This window comes from Lotus japonicus, chromosome 1, assembly GCF_012489685.1.
Source record: "Lotus japonicus ecotype B-129 chromosome 1, LjGifu_v1.2".
NCBI classification, from domain to species: Eukaryota; Viridiplantae; Streptophyta; class Magnoliopsida; order Fabales; family Fabaceae; genus Lotus; species Lotus japonicus.
This window is the reverse complement of record NC_080041.1, coordinates 20,501,238-20,526,181: the sequence shown is the minus strand read 5'-3', so window position 1 is coordinate 20,526,181 and position 24,944 is coordinate 20,501,238. Positions and strand designations below refer to the sequence as shown.

The 24,944-nt window shown below is 35.8% G+C and overlaps 4 protein-coding genes across 7 annotated transcripts; all 4 read right to left on the bottom strand.

The window, feature by feature from the left end:
* Positions 1–527: 527 nt before the first annotated feature.
* LOC130734069 (actin cytoskeleton-regulatory complex protein pan1) lies at positions 528–2,753 on the bottom strand. Its single transcript, XM_057586366.1, has 2 exons — positions 2,119–2,753; positions 528–1,195 (listed from the first exon to the last, which is right to left on the bottom strand). Exons 1-2 carry the CDS (start codon positions 2,567–2,569, stop codon positions 693–695), a joined length of 954 nt encoding a protein of 317 aa, XP_057442349.1. The 5' UTR covers positions 2,570–2,753; the 3' UTR covers positions 528–692.
* Positions 2,754–3,322: 569 nt separating this feature from the next.
* On the bottom strand, positions 3,323–10,024 carry LOC130734068 (membrane protein of ER body-like protein). 3 transcript variants are annotated; one of them, XM_057586363.1, is made up of 9 exons: positions 9,514–10,024; positions 8,938–9,027; positions 7,805–8,452; positions 7,221–7,397; positions 6,234–6,683; positions 5,320–5,757; positions 4,956–5,210; positions 4,254–4,315; positions 3,323–4,021 (listed from the first exon to the last, which is right to left on the bottom strand). In XM_057586363.1, exons 1-9 carry the CDS (start codon positions 9,920–9,922, stop codon positions 3,554–3,556), a joined length of 2,997 nt encoding a protein of 998 aa, XP_057442346.1. In that variant the 5' UTR covers positions 9,923–10,024; the 3' UTR covers positions 3,323–3,553. The 3 variants fall into 3 exon arrangements, with proteins under 3 accessions (XP_057442346.1, XP_057442347.1, XP_057442348.1); XM_057586364.1 differs by having other exon boundaries at positions 5,320–5,754; positions 9,514–10,023; XM_057586365.1 differs by lacking the exon at positions 8,938–9,027 and having other exon boundaries at positions 9,514–10,023.
* A 2,415-nt stretch (positions 10,025–12,439) lies between these two features.
* On the bottom strand, positions 12,440–16,402 carry LOC130734067 (uncharacterized). Of its 2 annotated transcripts, none has more exons than XM_057586362.1 (7): positions 16,232–16,402; positions 16,110–16,155; positions 14,623–15,524; positions 14,417–14,528; positions 13,831–13,926; positions 13,637–13,751; positions 12,440–13,522 (listed from the first exon to the last, which is right to left on the bottom strand). In XM_057586362.1, the coding sequence occupies exons 1-6, from the start codon at positions 16,288–16,290 to the stop codon at positions 13,668–13,670; spliced, it is 1,299 nt and encodes a 432-aa protein (XP_057442345.1). In that variant the 5' UTR covers positions 16,291–16,402; the 3' UTR covers positions 12,440–13,522; positions 13,637–13,667. The 2 variants fall into 2 exon arrangements, with proteins under 2 accessions (XP_057442345.1, XP_057442344.1); XM_057586361.1 differs by having other exon boundaries at positions 12,444–13,503; positions 16,232–16,400.
* A 1,999-nt stretch (positions 16,403–18,401) lies between these two features.
* On the bottom strand, positions 18,402–23,123 carry LOC130734066 (uncharacterized). The gene is made up of 8 exons (XM_057586360.1): positions 23,029–23,123; positions 22,739–22,908; positions 22,359–22,421; positions 22,215–22,234; positions 22,048–22,092; positions 21,486–21,547; positions 19,578–19,714; positions 18,402–19,476 (listed from the first exon to the last, which is right to left on the bottom strand). The coding sequence occupies exons 1-8, from the start codon at positions 23,114–23,116 to the stop codon at positions 19,363–19,365; spliced, it is 699 nt and encodes a 232-aa protein (XP_057442343.1). The 5' UTR covers positions 23,117–23,123; the 3' UTR covers positions 18,402–19,362.
* Between the last annotated feature and the right edge of the window lie 1,821 nt (positions 23,124–24,944).

Sequence of the window (24,944 nt, the reverse complement as noted above, 5' to 3'; positions counted from 1 at the left end):
CCTACTATATATAAGCACCTCATTGTAAGCATTATACACACCAAAGAAATATTACTACCTAGTGTAGCCGTGGACGTAGGTACACACACTGTGTTCTGAACCACGTTAAAAACTCCTGTGTGATATTTCTTTCTCTCTTCTCTCTTTTCTATTATTGCTCCCAACAGGTCTCTTTGTCATGACTAGAGTGAACTGAGAACTTGAAAGTGGAAAAATACTTGAAAGGAAAGAACAATATTTTCATGTTCATGTACAACTATTCATGCTTGCCTGCCAGAGCCAGAGTATTTTGCAGATAAACTTTACAAATTGGACCTAGCATGATTTTGGTACACCAAAGGTATCCTCCTCTTAAAGCAATCTTGTTCGACCCGGGAAACTAGACCTAGCATTTAACTTGGATAAAACATGACAAGACTTACCATAGTAACAAGTATTTGATTCATTTCCCAATTCCAATTAAGAAACCTTTTCCTTCTGTACCAAAGACATTAGCATGGAGCCAAAGTATGTAACTTGTTACAAAGTAAAAGAATCAATTTGACCTTCCAGATTCAGACAAAAGAAAACACATACCACCATTTTCTTTATCACAGTTAACCCCAAAATCTTATGGCATGGAAATATCTGGTTCACATGTAGGCTGTGGAGCCCAATATATTTACAGAAGCTGCTCAATAGTCAATACTTATTTAGAAGAGAGGATCAGTTGCAATGTTAATAATGGGATCTGCTAGGCCTGAAGGAAAATCAAATAATGACATGATGTTATCACCAAACATTACAGCACCAGCTGCTAATCCAGCACCTGCACCCATTGCAAACCCTGGAGGTCCCCTCTGCCTAGGGGCTGCACCAGATGATGATGATGCCATATTAAAATAACTAGGTCCCAATCCATCATTACTAGGATGAAAACTGGGAATATAACCAGTGTTTGAGGGTGGTGGCGGCGGCGGTGGTGGATGAGTTCTGGGTGGTTGATAACTCGGTCCAGCAGCTGCAGGGTAGCTTGGTCCACCCACATATGGGTTAGAGTAGTTTGCAGGAAATGGAACTGGATGTGAGTAAGGGGTATTGATTTGTGCTTGTTTTTCTGGTCCATGGAATGAAGCTGGAGCCATTTGGTGTGGATAGGCTTGCCCAAATCTACCCTTATTGCCATGATCTGACAGCAATATTCCTCCCCCCTCACCTGCATAACAAAACATAGAGCTCAAATCACTTCAATATTCTTTTGAAGTTGAAGATTTAGTGCATGTCTAGATATCAGTTGGTTCAGGTTGATCTCAAAAACTACATTTTCACTTACAAAAGTAAAAGGAACTCTCTGTGGATTAAGAAAAATATACTCTTACTGTAATTTTAATTTATACCAGACACACTTATAGCATGTTTAGTCTACAAGTCTTAGCTCATGAGCAAACTTGCCTTGAATTATGAGAAAATCGTGAAACCAAACATGAACCTTGTAGCATGTGATTTTAGCACCCTGAAGATGAGTCACAAAGGCTTCTTAACATAATTAATTTTGACTTGAGAATCAATTGTAGGAAGATTTTCAAACATGTACTTAAACTTCAATCGAAGTTTTAAACATTTCCACTAAAGCATGAAACCAAATTAGAGTACATTGAATTAAGAGATGGCTAAGACAAGAGAGATTGATTCTAATACACAAAGGTAAAAGGAACCCTTTCAGTCTTTCTCTCAATTACCAGGAGAAGCTTACATCAGTAGCTTCTAGAGTTCAGATTTGATTCGGCTGAATGAGAGGCTAATCCAAACATGATATCAGAAAACAATACACTCTTACTTTGGTTTTAACTTTTAACCAATAACAGACACAATAGCATGTTTGGTTCCAGAGTGACATGCTCTATAATCAGTTCTAGTTAGAAGCTAAAGCAAACATGCCTTGACTTATGTGAGAATGGTGAAACCAGACATTAACTTCAACATCAATCAAAGTTGTCAACTTTTCCACTAAAGCATGAAACCCAATTTAAGTATATTGAATTCAGAGCTAGGTAAGACAACAAAAACAAAAAAAAGAACTATAGTGGATCAAAAGTAACTATTTTTATTTCATTTGAAGGTTGTCAAAAAACAACATACCTGGGTGTGAATCTACCTCTTCCTTGTCCTCAAACACACGAATTGAAACATCAACAAACCCACTTGGCTTGTTAGATTTCTTCTTCCTCAACTGGTAACTCCCAACTTCCTCATTCCTCGGAATCCCAGAGCTTTGTAGCTGTTTGGCAAGAAACTCTTTGAGAAGAACAGTTGCTGAGCCATGAAGCTTCTCTGTGAAGAACACAGGATCTCTACTGTAAACTTCCACATTCAGTGAAAGATCTTTGAAGTTAGGCACTTCACTATCAACCTGAACAGCAAACTTGGTTCTCCAAACAGGGTTTGCATTCCCAGAAGCATCAAATTTGGTGCAGTATTTGGTGCTAGGATCAACCCACCCAACAGCATACCATTGACGTTTCCATAGTGAGGGTGGACCCTTCACCCCACGAGCTGATATCAAGCATATTTCAACCCAGATTTTGGCCATGGAGGGTGCAGAGAAGAAGAGAGGAGAGGGTTTTAGAGGAACAACAAGGGTTGTGCAGGAAAAGAAGTAAAGTGAACTGGTTTTGCATTTTTCATTGGCTACTTTACTTGGTTTTTGCTAGCTAACTTTTTCTTCCTGTTAAGTGCATCACAGCCAAGCAGGATTCTGTTTAACATTTTCCAGCACACATGTTGGGATTAGTGAAATCGTTTGACATGGTAAGAGCAAATTTAGTGCGTGTTTGGTTTCAAATCTGGAGAGGCCAAACGTGGATCCAGAAATCTAAAAGCAACTATTTCTTGCTTCTGTAAACGTGGATCGGGACCAAACGTGGATCCTGAATGAGTTTTCCAAACACACACTTAATCATGTTTGCTAATATATTGAGCAGCAAATTTGTATTGGAGTACAACTCACGTGTTTGAATTTATCTTGAACTCAACATATTTCACGCTAAACTTGACATGTCAAAATGTTACTTTATAGTATGTTAAATTTAATGTGTAAAATTATAATTTCTCTATTAGTAGTTTAATATACGTGAAATAAAGTTTGTTTTTTCACAAACGCTAAACCAAACATACACTTAAGTATACTCTTATAGCACTCATTTTTGCAATATATATAGGTAAATATTTATCTTTTGGCGAAACTCTTTTTTTCTCTAAGATGAAAAATCACAAAAATAAATATACAATGGATATAAGGCTTGTTTGAATATAGTTTTTTGAAAATTATTTCAAAGACTAAAAATATTAAACAGCCCTTTCTTTTCTTATTTCTATTTTGATAACAAGAATCCAAGCAAACAAAAATGTAAAATGGAACATCAAAAGGAAAAAGCTGCTTGCATTTTCACATTTTAACTACCACAGTTACATTTATTCTAAGTTCCTCTAGGGACTAAGTTCCTCTAGGGACTTCCTTTGAAGATCCCCTTTCAAAAAGCTCATGCTCCTATTAAAGCTCCTACTCCCTACTGCTTCAGTAAGACATCCATGCTGGTTCCATACTTGTGTCTGAATTGGGCATGGTGATAAAAGCAAAACCTGACTCGGAGTTGCTGATTTTCTCTAGAAGCTCCTTGATTAGGATTCCTGCTATATAGGATATTCCTGAGGCTCCAAGTGCCAATGCCACATAGTATAACATAGTTTTAAAGTAGTATTTAGGTGGTTTCCTGGTGTAAACTTTGGCAATAGCAAGTAGAATGATGCATACAACAGAAGTGGCTGCCACTATCCCAAGCTTAACATCCGAACTGTAGTTCTTGTTAATCAAGACTCCATAGATAGCAAGGGGAACAGCACCAAATATTATGAAGGATATAACAGCCACAACAGCATGGAGCAAGAAATTTGCTCTGCGTCCGAGTAGTTCATGATATTGATCTTCTTGCGCGTTCGTTTGCTGTTGATCCCCTCCAGAGTGATTATTTTTCAAGTCATTAAGCTGGAGAAAAGGAAAAGAAAAGGCTTGACTAAGCAAGAGAAAAAATTGGACAGAAATAGAATGGGAAATGAAACTCTACAAGCAAGAATAAGGGACATGCAGTACTACCATTCGACATTATATTTCAACTGCATTATTTTCATGCATGAAATATGTGAAAAAAGAATGCTAGAGAGAGACATTATGTACAATTTTTAATTATTAGATTTGAACTGCAAGGAAATCCACTCACATTATGACCAAGGATGAAAAGTCCACCAACCAGATTTGCAAGTCCCAGCGCTATAATATTCACTACAATAAACACAGGATTAGAAAATTAATTCCATGTCTCCAACCAAATTTTCAGCTTTTAAAGTATGATTCAAAGTATGAAATTATAGATTTCTAATTTACAACAATCCCCAAAAGTATATATAGATAGTGGTCACAACAATGCAGCAAAGCTTATAAAACCTGGAGACAGTAGACTGTTAAATTTTTGAAAATATATAGGGTAAATTGTGCTATCTCCCCTGACATTTATCATTATTGCACTGACCTTCCCTCCATTTTTTAAAAAGATATTAACCACCATTATTTTATTGGGAACATTGCACCAACTTCCTGTGAGGTTTAGCATTATTGTGCTGACCTCCTATAAGATTTCTCACTAAACACTCAGCACCCCTCTATTACTCTAAATGAGACATGAAGGAGGGGAGGTGAGTGCAGCAATGATAAACCTCATGAGAGGTGAGTGCAAATTCCCCAAATATATATTTTCTTTAAGAACCAGGAAAGCTTGAGACAAAATGCTTTGATTAATAAGCATGTCTGCTTCTGTATGAAAGTAAAAAAGAAAACTCAAATCTAGTGAAAAACATGTATCAATTAATTAACTGATACCCCTCAAACCCCAAATGGAAGAGAGAGAGGGAGAGAGAACACTTACATGGGGCAGCACCAGAACTAACTGCAGATGACACAATTCCAAGACTTGTGATTGACTCAACTAAACCACCATACACAATGCTTTTAAGTACTTCCCATTGTTGGCGTTCACCAGTTTCATCTCTTGGTTGTTCATCAATAAGCACTTGAGTATCTGATCCTGGCACTACAGCACCTTCAACTGGAACATTATCTGCTGTCTGAGATGTTGTGGATTCTATTGCTTCTCTGTCAACAACAACTATCACATCACCACCTGCCATAATAACAAAAATGTTTAGTACACAAAAAAAGAAACTGATGCAGGTAAGCAAGAGTTACTGTAAACTGATGACTAACTGAAGACAATTACTTCATGCACATACCTTTACTTTCTTTTTTGTCAGAAGCACTTATTTCCTTGTTAATATCCTTTTGCACTTCCTCAATTGGTGCCAAATCTGGTTTTGATGGAAATATAGCATCTATTCCAGAAGTTTGTTTGTTACTAGCTACCACACTTGCAGGTACTGAACTGCCAGATGATTGAACTGAAGATTGTGTAAAAGAAGAATAGCTATTCTTAATATTTTCAGATGTACCATCTACATCTTTCTGCGACTGCTCAAGGATAAGAGACCCTATAGTTGTAGGAGCAAGAAATCCAGGTATCCCTTCAGAAGGATTAAGAACGGAAACTTTTGCAGTTTCTCCAGCATTAAAATGTTTTTCACTAGTAGCAGTAGTTACTGATTGAACACTCTCATATTTGGATACCACTCCATCAGAAAAGCTCATTGAGGACATAACTTCAACATTAGCTGCTTCAGAGTGATTTTGTGAAGTAAGCACAACCACATTGAACAATAAATGAATTAATGGGATAAAAAAATAACAAGAGAATATGAAAATGAACATTATGCATAATCTATAGGTGCACAAATTGTTGCATATTTTCTTTTATCTCGGAGGGCATGGAAAGGCGTTTCAGTAAATGTTCAAAGGTAGCATGCATAATTTACTAAGAAACTGAAAGACAATTGTGAAGATTTGGTAATTTTATCATATTAGATGCAATAAAAAAAGGGAAAGCAATTTTTTATCATAACCATAAGACTTAATGCTTTTTTAAGGTGCACAAATGTTTCATATTTTCTTTTATCTCGGAGGGTACGAAAAGCTGTTTCAGTAAATGTTCAAAGGTAGCATGCATAGTTTAAGAAGAAACTGAGAGACAATTGTGAAGATTTGGTATTCAAACAAAACTTGAGGAGTTATTATGTTTAAATCTAAAGCATACTTGTCTTTATTATGTCCACTGATGTCTCTCCGTCATTGGTCTTCAGGTTTCCAGTCAATAACTGTTCTTTAGACGATAAATCGATAAAATCCTGTCCAGCACTCTGCACTCCATTCATCACTCCACCAGTACTTTTAATAGATGAGAAATCATTCTGAAATGATGAGTCAAGGCATTTTTGGTCAGCCAATGGCTCATTCCCTGATGCAGTATGGAATTTGATGCCATTTTCTGTCCCTGGTCCAATCTTAACTGATTCCGCAGTTGAGGAAATCTGAGAACTCATCCCTCCATTTTCTGCGGCAGGTTTTGCATTCTTAATTAGAGCCGTATCAGCAAGTGAACCTTCTAGATGACCAATATCAGTGGAGGCAGGCACATTTGAAGTAACTGATGTTGAACAATGCTGCTCAACATGAGCAGTTGTAGAATGTTCAAGGGAAGTGTTACCTACACAGATGTAGGGAGAAAACAGGAAATTAAATTGAAGGGGGAAATATTTCATAGAAAAAAGTTTTAATCTTGAGGGTATTCACTAAAAGCTATGAGTATGATTTATAATATTTCTCAGTTGACATATGGCTCAACTATTCAAGAAAGGGCTGCAAAGTAAAATATGAGAAATTCACAAGAGGAATGTGAACCACAAGGGCTACAGAGAATTTGAAATGCTTCATGAAACCAAATTTTTTCAGTTCTACCAGCTCGTAATCACATCTAAATAAATATATAAAAATGTCACGAGGAATCTTATCCATGTCCCATTGTCAAAATATCTTTCACAAATGATACTGACAAAATACTTTATAGTTGCAGACTTCAAACAAGAAATGAAATGAATAAAATGATAACTGTGACATAGTTAGCAGAAAGCCTCTATAGCCCACCTCTTATCAGGGTACATTTTTTCGAATAAGCATCATTGTGCAAGTGACTTCACTTAGAAGTAACTATGTAATAATATATTTTAAAGAAAAAACAACAAACCTTTCGCAGTAGCTGTTTTCCCCTTATTTGAAGTAAATAGAGAGGTGAACCAATTTGCATTGGAGCCTGGTAGAGTAGAAGGATTTTGCAAATTTTGTGCAGTTATACTCGTAGCATTTTGTGAAGTTTCTTGCTTCCTGGAACCACCAAAATTGCGGAACAGATTGAAACCTTTTCCTGTCCAAATTAATAAGATTGTTAAGTTCATATACACGACAAGCACATTACCATCACAGATAGTAATTTATGCACAAATAGTAGAGATATAAAAACTATTCCTAAGACTTCATCTAATAGCTTAAGATTTTGTTTAGTTGATACTTGGTAAATAACCTTTAAGCATCTCATAAAATATACGCAATAGGGATGTTCAGTATTCATGATCAGATTCATTAAATGGTATATTTTATACATCTAAGTCAATGATAAAGTTAACTGAAATAGACTCTTTAAATCTCTAAGCCTTAGGAATTAAGTTCAGATACCCTCTTGTTATTATTACCCACTAGCCAATAAGAAAAGAATAAAATTTAAAATCAAAGACCACAATATGCTTTTCTTCTCATGAAAGGTAACCTACTTACCACTAGGAATAAAGAAGCTGAAGCATGCTAGACATCTGAACACTTCTGGATCACTTTCTGGTTCTCTTTCAGGATGATAATTATCATCAGGTGTCTCTACACTAACAATTTCAGATGTTACATTCTCACTAACACCTCGGTCGGATTCTTGTGCAGAACTATTAACCGGATCAGAGCTAGCTACAATGTCTAACTTATCACGCTTGGCTTTGTTATCTAAACTATGAATGTTCCTTTTTCTTTTCTTGAGGATAACCCTTTTAGTAATGCAAGAATTGCAATTAGGACAGAACAAATCATGTGTCTCTTGTTTTGCCAATACCACCTCAACATCAAATTCTTTCAGGTCCTGGTCAATCTCTTTTACCAATTCAGAACCTTCCTTTATGTTAGTTTCTTCATGAAAATCCAAAACTGTTGTAGCTCGAGTGTCGTCACGTGAATTATGCAAAGGGGATACTTCTGAATTGGAAGGGACTTTGTCATCCACTGTTTTCATGCACTGATCGTTGACTTCACTGCATAGATTCCTCTGAGTAACTGAATTTTCTATTTGTACATCATAATCGCTTTCCCCAGGATTCGTCAGACTGACAGAAGTTGCAGCATCTCCATTTTGAAATCCATTAAGTCCATTGATTTTATTGTCTGCAAGCATGGCACAGATAAAAATTTCAATACCAAATTGCCACATAAGATTGTTCGGGGAGAAGAAAAATTTAGGATCACATAACAATGGATGTCCAAATTGAGTTCCAAAGATATGGCTATTACAGGTAAATCATCCATGGTAAGCAGATCTGATATTTTATATATTTCTACTAAAATCATAAACTGAAATTACCAAAGAAAGAATTTAATAAGTACTATTGGTGATTCCAGCCAAACACGTAATTAAAAAATAATAATATTTACCATATGTCTAAGCATCTACAGAACAGATTCAAAAGTTGCATTTATAGAACATTGAACATGAATGGAGCTTGTTTCCATATAGATGTTCTAATAACAATGACCTTTTCGAGCCAATGAAGTGAAATTAACTATAAGAATTTCATCCATAAGGCTATTCAACTATGAGGCTCAGAACTGCTGATGTTTGTTCTAGTCTAGAAATCTTGACGGCTACTGACCTTTTTCTCCCCAAACAAAACATGGTCCATGTTGAATAATAGGACTGGCAAATCGCATGGTCCATGTGCAGTGGTGACATTTCCACACTCCTTCAGGCATAAAAAAGTGATGACATGTTTGCTATACATCAGAAGAGAAAAACTAATTCCCAGAATTTTTATAAATGAAGATGATTTCAGTCCAAGAGATGTTATGAGCAGAACATCTGTCATATTTAGGATTAATAACTAATCCTAACTAATTTAGGAGAATTAACATTTTTTTTAATAAATTTAGGATTAATAACTAATCCTAACTTATTTTCTTACCCCGAGTAAATTAGTTAAAAGTGACTTATAAATAGGAATAGTAACCAGTATAATTCACACAACAGTTGATAACTTAATTGAAGGGCACAGAATTGGTAATTAATGAAAGTGATGCAACAACGAACACACAAACTGAGATTTCATGAAAATGTATCAAACAGATTGGAAGCAAAAAGAGTAGTGCACTCTACTACTCAAGAAACATATTTTTCTTCCAATTAGGAAGCAATAGTACAAAATAAAAACAAGCATGAGAGAGAGTGCTACCTTGTTGCTTGTCAAAGTAAACACTGTTCTCATTCTGTGATTCAGCAGCACCAACACTAGCATCAGCTATGGCTTCTCCATTTTTTGCTGCTTCTACAAACTCTGCTACAATTCTAAGCCCAACAGCTGCACCACCATCTACTCTGTCATCATGAAAATGGCTGTTATTTTCACCAACACTTCCAATTTCTGCAACTTCCTTCTCTTTCTGAACAAAAGATCCATCTAGGTCTGTGACAACTGAGGAAACACCATTTCTATGCTCACCCCCATTGGCTACCACTTCTGTAACAAGGGTTTCCTTGCTATGTGGCAGGGATTGCCTTGTTTTCAAAGCACCATCTTCCACTTCTACTTCTTCTTCATCATCATCATGAAGTGCTATGAATTGATGGTGTTCCTGCTCCATTGAAGTTGCCTTGCCAAGAAGGACAAAGACAGAGTAAGATTGGATTGTGCCTTGTGGGGTGGGGTGGGGTGTGGTGTGTATGAACAGAGATGTTGGGTGGACTTTAATATTTTTTCTTAAATACAAAAATAAATGTCAGTACCACTTGAGTCTGTGACATTTAATTTCTCACCTAATTCTGTGTATGCATGGAAAATGAAGATGGATTAGTCAAAGAAATTTTGGAGAAAAACAATAAAATAAAAATTTAAAATATCATTTCTAAATTTTAAACTCCAAAGTATAAAATCCACCTGATTTTCATCTTGTAAAAATTAAATAAATCATTTCTTCATAGGTTAAAATGATTATTCATGTGGTCTAATGTTAATATTTTGTGTCTGCTATATTTTTCTTATGTGTGATAAATAAGTGAGATTTTTAAATATTTTAAGACAATTTCACCTAACATTAAAAAGTTTTGATCCTAAAATGATGCATATATAGGCACGTTTTCTTTGCTTTTATTTTTTTATATCCTTTTCGAGTACTGTACTAAGTACTAACAACCAAAATGTACTGTAGAAGATAGTGATGCCAACCAAAACCACGAGTCCAAATACGCACACCCAAAGGATAATATAAATGTTGTAAAGATACTCTCCGTCCTCATATATAAGTCATTTAAATGCACACTTATGGATTGTATTTTTTAATATGCATGTTTTTTTTCTCTTTCTAAACAATTATTTTAAAACATTAAGTAATATTAAGTAACATTATTTATTAGTAAAAAGATAAATTATTTAATATTAATTACTTATATAATTTAACAAAAAGACCTCAAAGAATACTTTAAATTAAAATACTCTCATATTTGAAGTTTAATTTGACAGAGTGTGACAGCTAGAGATGATGAAAGTGTAATTAATGTTGTAGCTAATGGTGGGAGATGGAACCATTAAAGTATAAGAAGAAAATGAAATATAATGATGTAAGGTGGAGTGGTGTTCACGTTCTAGTATTTATCAAACATTCTTTGACAAAAATATTTTTAGAGTATATAAAACTCGACATGTTTGACTATATGGTGTATGATCCAGATCCTCAATCGTGAGCCGTTGGATGAGTGAAAGCAGAGATCGTACGATGTAGGGCCATCCAAAGTTTAGATTCAGACAAATTCTAGCATCGTGTGATTTCGATGATATTGATGTTGGAGTAATTTTTTAAGGCTTAATTGCACCCTACATCTTTGCTCTATGACAGATGTCCTCTCCACATGCTAGGACAAGCACAAGCAACTGGCCTAATTCAAGGTATCTAACATAAATTTCTAATGTTTTTTTTCTTCTTAAAAACAGTTATTATTTGTATTTTAAAATTAAAATCCAAAAACATTCCAGATATATTTTCCATTTTTCTTTCAACCTCACAAAACATTTCATTCAAATATTTATTTTTAAAAATAGGTTTTATAACCATTTCTAAAAATACGTTTTAAATTTTAGAAATTTAAGAAGACAATCAAACAAGTGTTAAATATATTTAGTTTTACATCATGGTTGATCGGACCATGCCGGTCAATCACTCATAATAGTGTTTTGTTGAGTAGGGAACGATGGAAATGCGACAGTTTTCTATGATTTAAGGTCACGCCTCTATCGTCTGAATGTAGTTGGTGGAATCTGCAAAAAATACCTTGATGCTTAAGTTAGAACATGGGTGAAAGGTTGTGAAGAAGATGTGTACATGGGTCTTTAGACCTTGCCTTTTATAAGGTTGGGTTAGAGGGTTTTGAGTCGTGGGAGTTTGAGGTTTGATGTTACGTGAAGGGTTCAAGGTACGATGATCAAAGAGATATGTTGGATTTGTATGACTCGTCGTTTACTTAGAGGGGTGAAAGAGAGCTTACGTATTGTATCATGTCTTTGAACGACACGTTCGTTCCTCTAACAGAGTCGTTGACTTGGGGGTGTTAATTTACTGCTTGCGTCAAGTTCTCTAATCGTGGACTATGGTTGGCAAAGGGATCAAGAGTCTGTGTTTGAGAAACAAAAGTTTGACCCAAGCGGTGGGAAAAACAAGTTAGGGTTCAAAATGATTAACACTTGGGTGGATAATCTTACCCTGATCACCTCGACTTATAGTGATCGTCTGACTGGGTTTTGTTGTCAAGATTCCACCAAGATCCATGTTTGCGGGGCCAACTGTTCTGCTTGTGCCTGTGGTCCATCAATGTCGAGAACCCAACACATTGCCCCTTTAGCATTACATGGGTGCTTGGTGTGTATTGTTGTTTGTTTGGAGGATATAAGACATTGAGCTCTCTGACTACAATGACTAGCTTTTTATAGTACTGTTCTTTCAATGTTCTTATTAATTAGTATCAGAGCCTCCCACCATGTCTCATCTGCAAACGAGTGACGCGGGTGTTAACATCGACTTTGCAGTGCTTGCCCAACCCTAGTCAAAAGGGCTAGTGTATAGCCAACCTACAAGGCACTGATGCTACGATAACAAGGTATGAGACTGACATTAGAATAATGAGATTCTAATGTGAGATTTATTAGGTCTCGGGCTGCCAACTACAACGACGCTTTTGTGGTACGATTCTACCAAGGTTCTTATCATCCATTACAAGAAACAAATGGACAAATGTATGGTATGGGACTTGATCTTTAGGAGGAGGAAGAAACAAATGGACAAATGTATGGTATGGGACTTGAGTCCTACATTAGAAGTATAAGAGTCTTTTGACCATGTGGGCTAGAGTTCAACCATTGTCACCCCTATTATTCTAATGAAAAATATTGTGTTACAACACAAGGATAGATGAGTATGTGCATTCTTCACGCTTTAAGTCTTAGGCTCTTGTGTGATAGGGAAGAATCTCAAGAGCTACGACTCACATGGATGTTTTTCTTTCTTTCTTGGAGTGACGTTGTAGCTTAGAGTTCCGACAGCTTGTGACTTGTTCCTCATACTTCATGTGTTAGGGTGGTCCACCCTAGAATCACCCTAAAAATTATAGCTCAATTTAATTATAAAAAGTTATTTACAAATACTCCCTCTGTTCCTATTTAATTGTCAACTTTGAAGAAATTTTTTTGTTCCTATTTAACTGTCCACTTAGCATTTCAAGAGAGCATTAAATGATGTTTTTACAACAAATGTCCTTGTCAGTAAAATAAATGATGAGAGATAACACATACTTTAAAGGATAAAATAGAAAAATAACCCTCACTTTTTCTAAAAATCAACAAAATTAATCACACCCTTTTATGTGTGCCTCCACTCAAAGTGGACAGTTAAATAGGAACTGAGGGAGTATTTGTTAAGGAGTACTGGACTCGGCTTCATGACACATTAGAATTCTAATCAAATAAAAACACGGTAGCACTCATTAGTGGTGCAATTAGATGATCCCATCCCACACAGCAGAGTCATTGAGGTCCATAGAAAAGACTAAATTGTATCTGGTGATTATTCCCCTGCTGCTATGTTGTATGTATACTTTAACTTCAGGGATGATATCAGACTGAGCTTGGAAGAAACCTTATATGGTTAACAGTTTTTACTTTTTATACAGCCGCCAGCTTCTGTAAATAACAAAATTATCTGGATCAATTTATAAAACGTTCCGTTTGGTATCCAATTCTTCTCTATTGTGAGAAAATCAGTCAGAGAAAATGCCAAGAAAAATAGTATGTGACAAGAAATGTAAGATGATACCTTGATGTAGCAAAGACCTTTATATGGTTGTCTAAAGTTCAAGGAAAACACTATCCATTGTCTTGAGTTGTTCCATCTCCTTCTCATTGGCTATTCCAGGATCAACATAACACAGCTGAAATAGAAACAAGACCATTAAGCCTCCGCATCCAATGGTGCAAGACACTCTCAAATTTTGGTTAAAAGAAGCAAACCTGGTATTGTTTTCTCCTCAGAGTGTGCACTCCTCTTTTTACATATCTCTGCCATCCAACTTTCTCCTTAAGTGTTCTCTCTAGAGCAGCCGTTCTCTATCATGATAAGTCACAACATTTGAAATCATGTCATGCCATCATTACTACATAACATGCATATTCCAGAATACTTCTTTAAGAACCACACACATACACATAACTGAGAGAAGTAGGAAGATAACATATCTAAACCAACATCTATTTGCATATCTTATAGCATATTTGTATCAACTCCTTATTTTATCATAATGAATTCTAGCACCTAGAAGCTACTCACAGAAGCTTCTCCCCATGATTGATTTTGGCTTTAAAAATCAATTGTAAAAGGATTCCAAAGACATACTTACTTGTAGAGCTTGTACTAATCCATTCCAGAGAATACAACCAGTTACCCGACAAAACTATAGTAAAGTAAGGATTATCATGTAGGTTGTAGTTAAAAAAAATTTGGTTAAGTTTTGTAGTTAGACAAGAGACACTCATGCAATTAGACACAACCATCTAAATAGCAATCAAGAAAACAGAAATTAAGAGGCAAATAAATTACATGGCCAGGATCCAGAATGAGGAGATTATATTGCATTGCTCCATTCCTTTGATGTTTGACTTGGATTCCAACTATGGTTCTTGAATGTCCATCGTGTTGAAAGTATAAGGGCCTGTCCAATAAAGCTTTCAAAACTTAAAACACCATAAGAAACACAATCATTTGTTAGATTAGAACATGTGTGCCTAAAATGCACCCTCACTCACGTTTTCTGGCTGATAGCAACACGCTGGTGGCCAAATTGAATTGAGTCGTTACTAGAAAAATAATTCCACACGAAGTCCATGAGAACTTGATGGCCCTTACTTTGTTTAGCAGTACTTTTCACCGCCCCATCACCATCACTTTTGTTATCTACAGCATCATGAAGCCGCATAAGAGAAGAACATGACTGTGCATCCTGGCTACAGCTTGCTTGAGAAACATCACGATACAGATATCTATCCATTGGTCCATACACATTTGATATTTTCCTCTTCCTTCCACCATTAATTGTCACTAGCTCCTGTGCCCCGACACTTGAACCAGGAACGGATAGAAAGAGAGATTCAGATTCCTTGGGAGCAAAATCCACTATCTTTGCTCGGAGACCAAAAGAACGCAATAAGGCAGCACATTCAGTAGCTCCTATCCATTTCCTAGAGCCATAAACAGCATGATTGAATTGATGAGAGCCAGTTTCATCAAAACCCCTTTCCCAAGCAATCTCAAGCCATCTCTGAAGAAATGGGATATCAGGAACAAATCCTGAACCACCAAACATGGCTTCTCTTGCTCCTGGCCTTTGTGCTAGTAAGTGTGAGCTAAGCATTTGGATGTTACGCCAACCACAACCCCATCCAACATCCTCAGACAGATTGCTCTGGAAATGATCAACATAACCTGACAAAATGCTTCTTGAATCAGCTTCAGACTCCAAACAGTTTCGTAACAAGACCATCAAACCTGCTCCAACCTTGTAAAAATCGCCCCATCTCTGCAAACCAACCAAACAAGAGATCTTTTCATTCATTTCCCACACCCCTTTACCTCTACCAGTCCCACCAAACCAACTGTCATGATCTCCAGAAATTGTATCAAAATGAAAGCCATTAATTGCTTGTTCAACCTGCAGAATAAAAACAACACAAACTACAGATTGAGTAACAACAACAACAAGCACATCATTTGACTTTCTTCTCCTGACAAGCAGATGAAAAAGTGGTGCATTTTACACCAAACATGGGAAAACTTGCATTTCGACAAAAGAAAAATATATAACATCACATCACATCTATTACTTGTCCCCGAGAAAATGGTGGTAAGAGCTAGGGGATATACGGGTTGGGTGGGATGAAGGGTGAAGGGTCCACGGTTCGAATTACTAACAACTAACATTTCTCTATCAAAATAAAAATCGCATCTATTACTTCTTTCTCTTATCTTCATTTATTTATCACATCCATAACATAATAGTTGGAATTTAGTTCACTAGTATGTGTGGTGTTGTTCAGCAGAAATTGTTCACAAAATCACATTCTATGCTCAAAAGGGTAAAAATAAAATTCACTTTCATCACCAATCACAAAGAGAATCTTACAAAATGGGAAAAAAATCCAATTTTTAGTTTTCAAATTTTTCTATGAATCTCAGTTAACCCGAAAGGAAAAGAAAAAAAAAATGGTGGTGTGAATGAAAAGGGAAAAAGGGGTACCGGAGGAGCGTGATTATCGTCGTCGTCGAAGTGGGTGTTGGCGTGCCTGCAATTGAAGCGGTGTTATCATCATCATGTATCAAATGCGAAACGAAGAAAGAGAGATAGAGGGAATGAAATACCATTGGAGTTGTGAGGATGGGAGTGAGATATTGCAGATGGGGCAAGTTGAAGAATCCATTGATGAAGAAGAAGAAGAAGAAGCGGAGAGGACAGTGTGGTGTTGAAACGCTAATGGCGGAAACCCATCTTATTTTCAAATGTTTGTGGCGGCTGCAGCAATCGGGTGAGAGCTGGATTTGCCACCCCAACCATTAGATTTCACACCCCTAATTTTCGGATTTTCAAGTTCCGAATTATTTCGGAATCTTAGATTCCGAAATTAATTCGTGATTTTTAGTTCAAAATGCATCTAGCACCACACTTTTGAGTAAAAAACCACACTTTTGAGTAAAAAAGTGCTTCAGAAACCTTATTTCCGAAATATTTCGGAAACTGAGTTTCCGTAAGTGGGGTGACATTTCTAATGATTGGGGTGTCAAATCTAATGATCCAATCAGGTTTATTGTAAAGAAAGAAAGACAAAAAAGAGAGGGTGAAAAGTAGATTTGTTTTAACTTTTACAGTGGGTTAAGTTAATTCAAGAAAAAAGTTAATTATGTGTAAGGTTTACCAATATTCTAAAAATCTATTTATTTCACTTTATATAAAAAAAATACTAGCAACACTCATTTTAACATTCTCTTTTCAACAGTGTTAAAATGAGTGTTGTTAGCACTTCTCTTAAATATGTAAAAAAAAGTACTTTTCTTAAATAAAATATTTTTCAAATTTATTCCTAAAATAGGTGAAGGGGATGACTCAGAAGCTGGTGCTGCCTGCCTGCCTAGACAGTATTGTTTAGAGTCCGATTTACATAATAAACCAATTTATGATAAGTTTAGAAAAGAAGAGCTAACAAAGGATTTTCAGTTTATAGTTTTTTTTTTGTTGGTTACAGTAGGAAAATAGTTTATAGTTTATATTGAGGGTGGAGTTTGATTCTTTAAATGGATTTAAGGATGTCATTTTGGAGCACACGATTTTTAATGCTATAGAGATGAATTTTGTTAAAAATGATGGTGTGAGGTGCATGTTAAATTGTAAGAGTAATTGCTAGTTCAAGATACTTTGTAGTAGGGTGAGAAAAATTTATACCTGCAGACTGAAAACTCTTGTAGACAAGACAAGCATACATGTGCGAGGGGACTTAGTAACAAAAATGTCAAGGCTAGGTGGATGGCAAAGGTGAGTTTGGATTAGGTGAAGTCAAAAACTAATATCAAAGAAAATGACCTTGTGAACGACATGAAGAGAACATACTCATCTGGTATCACAATGTGGCGTTCAGGGAAAGCAGACAAATCGCTAAAGATATAGTGGGTGTGAATGCATCAAATCAATACACACTATTGTGGGTTATAGAAGTTGAAGAAGATTGAAGACTAATGAACTTTATTATTTTCATATGCACAAAGCAATTTTCTCTGAGTCTTTCATTCATTCATCGTAAAGCCTATGTGTAGTTTACGCTTAAACACTTAGCTAAAAAGTGCATAAGTCTTTCATTCTTTGCTTACTAACTCAATTTCCTGACTAAGTTGACAAAATTTAACTTTTTTTTTTTTGAAAAAGATGAAATGTAACATTATTCAAAGAGAATTACTATTTAGCCTGACAAATTTTTAGACGGCGATGATTAACGTGAAGTGGTTGTTTAGTTTTAAAAAGAAATAAAGATTCAGCACAATGGAAACTAAAAAAGCCATCAAACGGTTGGAAAGTAATCATCTTTTGTCGCGCCTAAAGTTGTCGTGTCATATATCAATTTCCTTAATCAAAATAGTGGTGTGGGTAGCAGGTTGTCACTTGCTGCATCTACTACATCTATTAGCCCAACGACATTCTGTCCTGTAAGTTTTGCAATTATGATTTCAATCCAATAAACAAAATTATGGAGAAATCCTGATCAGATCAACATATACTACAGGTTTTCATTGAAGTTAGATTCTTAGTTCTAGCCTCATGAAGCCCATCAACTATTGCAGGCGAAGATAAACCAGATGGTAACTCTACCTTACTGTCATTGTCAACGAAGAATGTAACAGACTACAAAGTGCTTAAAAATCATTACCATGCATTAGAAGGATGATACAGGATGTAAACCATACTGTGTTACCAGAAAAATTGTACATTATCCGTTTCCTGGATTTCTGAAAAGCCAACTTTTTTTGGGTGTGAAAACTTGAAAGGTAAACAGAAAAGTTTACAATAACTGTAAATTTTAGACATATTATTGGCCAATAGCTAATGCAATCTACTGTGAAGCAAATATCAGAAAGAACAATCAGCACAATGCATTCTCAATATCCTCCATTTTCTGTATCTATACAAAACAGGTCTTTAATTGTGTAAGCTATAGGGAGGTTTGTTCAAATTGAAACCATACAATATGAACAGAGTTCAGTAGTACAGTGCCATCATACCACAGCATTTAATGTTTGGTCGTGAAGAAAACTACTTACGAGACATCATCATTTCTCCTCATTTGCCAGAAGTTCACTGATAGCCTCCAAATTGTCCAGATGACATCTAGGACACATGCATCTCTTCTGAAGTTCTTCACCAAGTGAACCACATGTTGCTTCTAATTCAGAAGACTGCTTGTTTCTAGTTAAGGACATAACTCAGCTGCTCTGATGATGCAAATCAATTGAAGTTTTTATCCACATTAATAATACTAGAATCACAAGAACTCCGGTAACTTGTACTAAAACAAATTCAAGAGGGATATCAGGGGAAGGATAAAATTTGCAAATTCATTTTCATCCCCTCTTTCTTGTTTTTGTTTCCATTATTTTCGCAGAATTTAAAGAACCTAGATAGTGAACAACTATTTTGGCAAGTTATATTCATGTTTTGACCAAAATTCTCTAATTTCTTGGTATGCAACTCAGTAAACAACATGCCAAAACAGTAGTAGCTGATAAGAAGCGTACTAATCAATAAAATAGATCTTATATGATACTGAACTATACCCATTAAAATGGCTTATTCATATACATCTTCAAAGGAGTGTTTTATGACTTCTAACCTGTCTATGCTGCATTTCCTCAATATAAATGCGATCAGGATTCTACTTTCTCTGATAAAAAATATTATTAGATTCTAGGTTCCATAACTTCCCAGGCAAGAGACTGTAAAAACATTTGCATCAATTGGAATATTTATAAGGATATAAGGCTAGATCCTGCAATTCTTTTGTTTCTGCAACAATCATGTTCATCAAAGGCACCTTTCTTTCACAATCAATCAATTCACGCTGGACCTGCAGCAGGTTCTCCTTATCATGAGAAATGGTGAATATAAGAAAATAAAGATATGATAAGAAAGGAACCTTGACTTTCTAGCATTTGATTCTCAACTTACGTTCTGATAAATTTTCTGTTGGGCTTGGTATTCCTCATCCTCTTTAGTTATTTGAGATATTATCTCTAATAGCTTGCTTTCAAGAGTCCTTAAAGTATCATCAGCATCATTTTCTTTCATAATGACTTGTGGTGCATCTAAAACAAAGTCAAAGTGCATCATCCCCAGCTATCAGACATAGGACGTTGGTAAAAGAAAACGTAGTACGTATAAGAGAAGGAGCAAAGGAAGAAGATGAGCACAAACTACACTCAGATTAATATTAGGTTTTTTTTTTGATAAGAAAATGTTAGTTGTTATAAATGTTAGTAAATTAATCCTCCTCTGGGTTCGAACCCGGGACCCTTCACCCTTCATCCCACCCAACCCTTATGTCCCTAGCTCTTACCACTTGAGCTATCCTTCGGGGACCAGATTAATATTAGGTAGAGAGAACACTTGATGAAATCCTCAGCATGGTTGAATGTAAATTCATGACTTACAACCTCTAACATCAGGAAATTAGTAATCAAGGAAACTATGACATCAGGAAAACAATACAAATCAAATCCTAATTATGAACAGCAAATATAAAGTTCCTAAATAAGAGATATTAGGTAGATCTTAGACTTTATCAGTGATAGCTAGTTTGAATTTAGGTAGAATTTGGTCGAGATAGCCTATGGAGATAAGGAGAAATTGGGGGTATTCTTTTTATTCATCAGTTTTTGGACGGAGAGATATTATACTCTCAAAATCCTGAGAGGAAATTGAATTTATTCTTTCTCTTCCTAACTAGGCTTAATCACTGATCTGGAGCTAAGGGAAATTCAATCAATAAAATCTATCTTTCCTCCTTCTTTCTCAAATCGCCGAACCAACATCTATAAAGTATAAACTAGTATCAAAGCTCCCAAGATCCTATGAGTTGTACAAGATTCAAACATAAAAGAAGGGAACAAATGGAGTTGCATAACAATGAATAGAAGCAATTTGGATTCATCGAAAGCAATAAGAGGTTTCGTAATGCTTATGGTTGTTTGATCTGTTATGTAGCACTTTCTCGAAGGGAACTTCGGGCATAGATAAGCTCAGATCTGTGGTGAAGGCCTTGAGAGGTAGTTGATAGGAGACTTCACTATTTGTAACTTAGCTAGTTAGTTAGGGAGAGAGGAATATAGGATATAAATAAATGGAGATAAGACAGGGAAATGATCTAGCCATTTGGTGAGGATTGGAGTATTTGGGAAAGGGAGGTTGCATCAAAATTTTGAATTACTATTTTTGTAATTCCTTCTTAAAAAATACCAGGTTCTTCCCTATTTACATCCCTTTTCATGATACCAGCATCCAAGTCTCCAATCTCATACTGTCACGTGCCCATTCTATTAATGGTTTGCAGAACAGACTACAACACTCCCCCCCTCCTCCCAACCTGCCATTTTTCTCTGTTCACTTCAGAACCAGGAGGCCCGTCAATACCTACCACTTTCAGTTTTACCTTGTCCTCCAGGTGAGGTTTTGACTTTGGATAGAAGCTAATAAAAACTCACTGTTTGGAACATTAGAACCAACGTATGCATGAGGCATGACAATGTCTCAGGCATAACGGTTGCATATGTAAGCTCATCATGTCGCATAACATACAAAAGGATACACTTGCAAGAACAAAAATAATACTGATTGTCATTTTTAGTAACCAAATTGTATATTAACTCGTACCTTTTGTGCAGAGATAGTAATATAAACATGCATCAAATGATCAAAGTAATGCAGTCATAAGGAAAGGAAACAAAGTTAAAAAATATCATCTTTCAAGTTTCAATACAAGTATCATGCAGTTCTGTGTTTCTCATAACCTCATATTTATACTACTATAAAGCATAGGCTGAAAATGATCACATATAACAGTGAAATGAATGACAAAACCTCTAGGAGCTGCCCATTCTACGGCATCAATGATGCCGGTAATGATGCTCTCTTGAAATTTCCTGCATTTAATGAGGAATTAGTAACTATGTTGTAAGGTTTTGAAAGCTGTCACCATAGAAGTATGCTATGAACCTGACAACTGCTAACGTCTACATTGAGTATACATATATAAGTGATAGGATGATAAATACATGATAGAAAGTTATCAGATAAGAAGTAGAATATGACTCATTTATGATCAACTTCTTCATATGGCCAAATTTCAATAGATATGCTAATCTGCGTGTAAATAGACATGTTAAGAACATACAAGATAGAATCACAATATAATCTAATCTTAAACCTCGTGATGATGCAGTTCTCAAAATTTAAATAGATATGTTCAAACCCCTCCAATAATCACCAATAGGGCTAAGAAGGTAAAATAAATGTACCAACACACAGACAGTAATAGAAACACTTCAATATAATTTAGTATCATTTGATTTTTAAAATTGATAACTGCAATTCTAATGATGTGCCCAACATAATGCAAATATTTTCTTCAACCGAGACGAACCTTATCTTGGCATTTACATCAAACATGTGGTGGATGAATTGCTCCCTGCAAAAATGTAAGAAAACATAATATGCATGCAAGACTTGTAATAAATAAAATATACAGTAAACCAAAATTTCATCTCCCAAATTCATTGGAATGACCACAGGAGAGACTGGCAGTGTTACCGTAAAGCCGCGCCTTCATTCTTTTGTGATAATCCACGAAAGCACAATTTCCAGAAGATACAGGATTCAATGAGAAACATAAAATCAGCCAAAAAATTGAAATTCCAAATACAGGAAAAGGATTGTGTTTGTGAGGAGGAGCACCTGGAGAGTTTCCAAATCAGATCCAACAGCAGAGACCACATCTTCCATATGAGATACCCTCGCCTGAAACCACATTTTCAAGTTCAACAGTCTTAAAAAAACTACTAGTATGTGTTTGGAAACTAGTAGATTTCCATGTTAGGAGCAGAATTGATTCTAGGAGAAGCTACTCCTCCAGAATCACTCCTAGTAGCTTCTTCTACAATCAATTTTCTCTCAAATGTGGAAACCTAACGAGTTTCCGATCAAGCACTATGAGTACGTAGCTTTTGCAGTGCGAGAAGTGATTCTGGAAAACCTAAACGTGAAATCAAACACACCGAAAAGCAGAAAATTGTGTTCGGTTCAAAATCAAATTCCATTGAAACCGAGTAACGAACCTCTAGGGTTTGAGCGGAAGATTCACTCAAGAAGAGTTGAAGTTCAAAGCCTCTAAGGTCCTGCTCAACAAGCTCTTTGCAACGCTTGACATTTTCAAGCTCCGAATTCGCCGCGGTGAGATCGGAGATCAGCGTCTCGATCTGCTTTCTCAGAGTAACTACTCTTCGTTCTTCACAATTCAAGTTAAGCAAATCAGAAATGGTGGAAACAGCGAAAGATCGCAGAGAAAACACACGGTTGGATTTTCTCGGGAAACAAACAGGGAAGAGAAAACGGAAACGGTAACTACCTCCTTGGGATTTCTCGGCGGCGAAATTGCGGATGAGGCTCAGCAGTTGCTTCTGCGGGTCACTTCCTCCTCCTCCTCCTCCCGCCATGGTTTCTGCCGCGTCTTGCACAAATCAAATATTTGAAACGAATTGTGCTTTTATATACACCATTCCACTTGCATGACACCATTCCACTTGCATGGATTCCGAAAATACCCTCAAGTTTTTTACCCTTCCGTAATCTAAAATGTGGAACCTAATTTTTTTTACCACAATCTTATATGTAGTATAATAAAGTTATCTACGGCAAACTAGAATGTGATAAGTTTATACAACTAGCCTTATATAGGGTAGAGCAATCTTCACCCCTAAACTAGCCTTTGGGGTAGAGTTAGGCCTTAACCAAATTTTAAGAGGTCATAGTCTATCATAGATTCGTTTAATGCATATTACCCATATATAGGTGACCGTAGATGTTCATTCCTGCTATTTGGCTAGAGATATGTTGAGGTCCAACTCTACCCATATATGTTGAGAAGTCTCATATCGGCCAAAAGATATGACCACGATAGTCCTTATTAAGGGTAGACCAACACTCGCCTCTGAACTAACTTTTGGGATAGAGCTAAGCATAACTCAAACTCTAAGACTTTCTTCCATCTTATTAGTTATTTCTCTTGCCATGTTCTCCTTCCAAGTTCCAACACTCTATCTTTTGGTTCGTCTTATTCACGGGGCTTTTCGAGTAGTGCTACCACCATCCCCATTGTATTGTATCACTACACACCCAAGCATGGAATCTCATATTCTTTGTCTTCCTTTTGCTTGCCTGAACTATTTTCCAGCCACTATCCACCACTCCCACTGATGTCTAATGAGTGATGCCTTTTCTGGCAAGCTTTTCAGTTGATTATCATACCAACAAACATGTTTCATCCAAATCACTCCATCCCGGGTTGTTTCAAGCCAAAGCATCGTCTTATACACTCTCATGTGTACATATTCCATTTTATCTCTCATTTACACGATTACTAGTTTGTTTGAGCAACAACTCCTCTAGTTGCACGCCGCCACAGCCCATCAAGCCATCATTATGCCTTCCGGCTTTGAGGGTGCATATATATGGTCATCGTTTTGTCTGCCACTAGTGTTGTTTGACTTACCTCGTTGTCCTATTTCTCGATTTCCCCTCTTCTCCAAAAAACCATTGTTTAAGTAGTCAGTCTGTGATACCCATCTTGCAACCCATAAATTTAACGCGTAATAAATAAAAAAGATATACTAACTAAAATAAAGATAAACTCCTAGAATAAAATATAGACTCTTACACTAAAAAGATAGAATCCTAAATTAAAATAAACTAAATCACAAATATTTAAAATCCTAACACCTCAGCAACCTCTAATTCTTGATAACTATTCCTTCCTTGTCTCCATACTGAAACCATCTAGTGTTTGTCATGTAGTTATTTTTTTTTATTGATGGTCCTCTTGATATAAGCAAAAGTCAATATGGCAATAACAATTTGTATTTTTAGTAATTAGAAATTAAAAAATATTTTCATGGACTAAAATCAATATTTACTACATTTTCAGGAGCTAAAAACTTATTTAAATTAAAAATCAATACGAAGTTATTAAACTAGATTATTATCAAAGATTATATAATAATTAAGTCATGATATTACAAAATAATCATTTTTTTTAACGCTAATTACTTAATTTTTCAGCTCATAAATTAACACATTTCAATATTAATTATGGTTTAAAATTGATAACATAATTAATTTGTTTTCAAACACATCATTTTAAAGTATCACGACATAGTAAAATAAAATGGAACAGTATATTTTTTACACCACCTTATTCATAGTCACCTAAAAGAAAAATAATAAAACATAAAAACAAACTTTTTTTCATGTTACCAGCTATCTCAT

What these genes read in the sequence shown, in the direction of transcription:
- LOC130734069 (XM_057586366.1), bottom strand. Translation starts at nt 2,569, where the DNA reads ATGGCCAAAATCTGGGTTGAAATATGCTTGATATCAGCTCGTGGGGTG. An exon ending in AGAGGTAGATTCACACCCAG is followed by an intron (nt 1,196 to 2,118) that starts GTATGTTGTTTT and finishes TTTGTTATGCAG; the next exon opens with GTGAGGGGGGAGGAATATTG.
- LOC130734068 (XM_057586363.1), bottom strand. Translation starts at nt 9,922, where the DNA reads ATGGAGCAGGAACACCATCAATTCATAGCACTTCATGATGATGATGAA. An exon ending in TTACTTTGACAAGCAACAAG is followed by an intron (nt 9,028 to 9,513) that starts GTAGCACTCTCT and finishes TTATGCCTGAAG; the next exon opens with GAGTGTGGAAATGTCACCAC. An exon ending in CAGCTTCTTTATTCCTAGTG is followed by an intron (nt 7,398 to 7,804) that starts GTAAGTAGGTTA and finishes TAATTTGGACAG; the next exon opens with GAAAAGGTTTCAATCTGTTC.
- LOC130734067 (XM_057586362.1), bottom strand. Translation starts at nt 16,290, where the DNA reads ATGGATTCTTCAACTTGCCCCATCTGCAATATCTCACTCCCATCCTCA. An exon ending in ACGATAATCACGCTCCTCCG is followed by an intron (nt 15,525 to 16,109) that starts GTACCCCTTTTT and finishes TTTATTCTGCAG; the next exon opens with GTTGAACAAGCAATTAATGG. An exon ending in TCATTCTGGATCCTGGCCAT is followed by an intron (nt 13,927 to 14,416) that starts GTAATTTATTTG and finishes TTATCATGATAG; the next exon opens with AGAACGGCTGCTCTAGAGAG.
- LOC130734066 (XM_057586360.1), bottom strand. Translation starts at nt 23,116, where the DNA reads ATGGCGGGAGGAGGAGGAGGAGGAAGTGACCCGCAGAAGCAACTGCTG. An exon ending in CTTCCGCTCAAACCCTAGAG is followed by an intron (nt 22,422 to 22,738) that starts GTTCGTTACTCG and finishes ATGTGGTTTCAG; the next exon opens with GCGAGGGTATCTCATATGGA. An exon ending in GATGTAAATGCCAAGATAAG is followed by an intron (nt 21,548 to 22,047) that starts GTTCGTCTCGGT and finishes CATTAAATGCAG; the next exon opens with GAAATTTCAAGAGAGCATCA.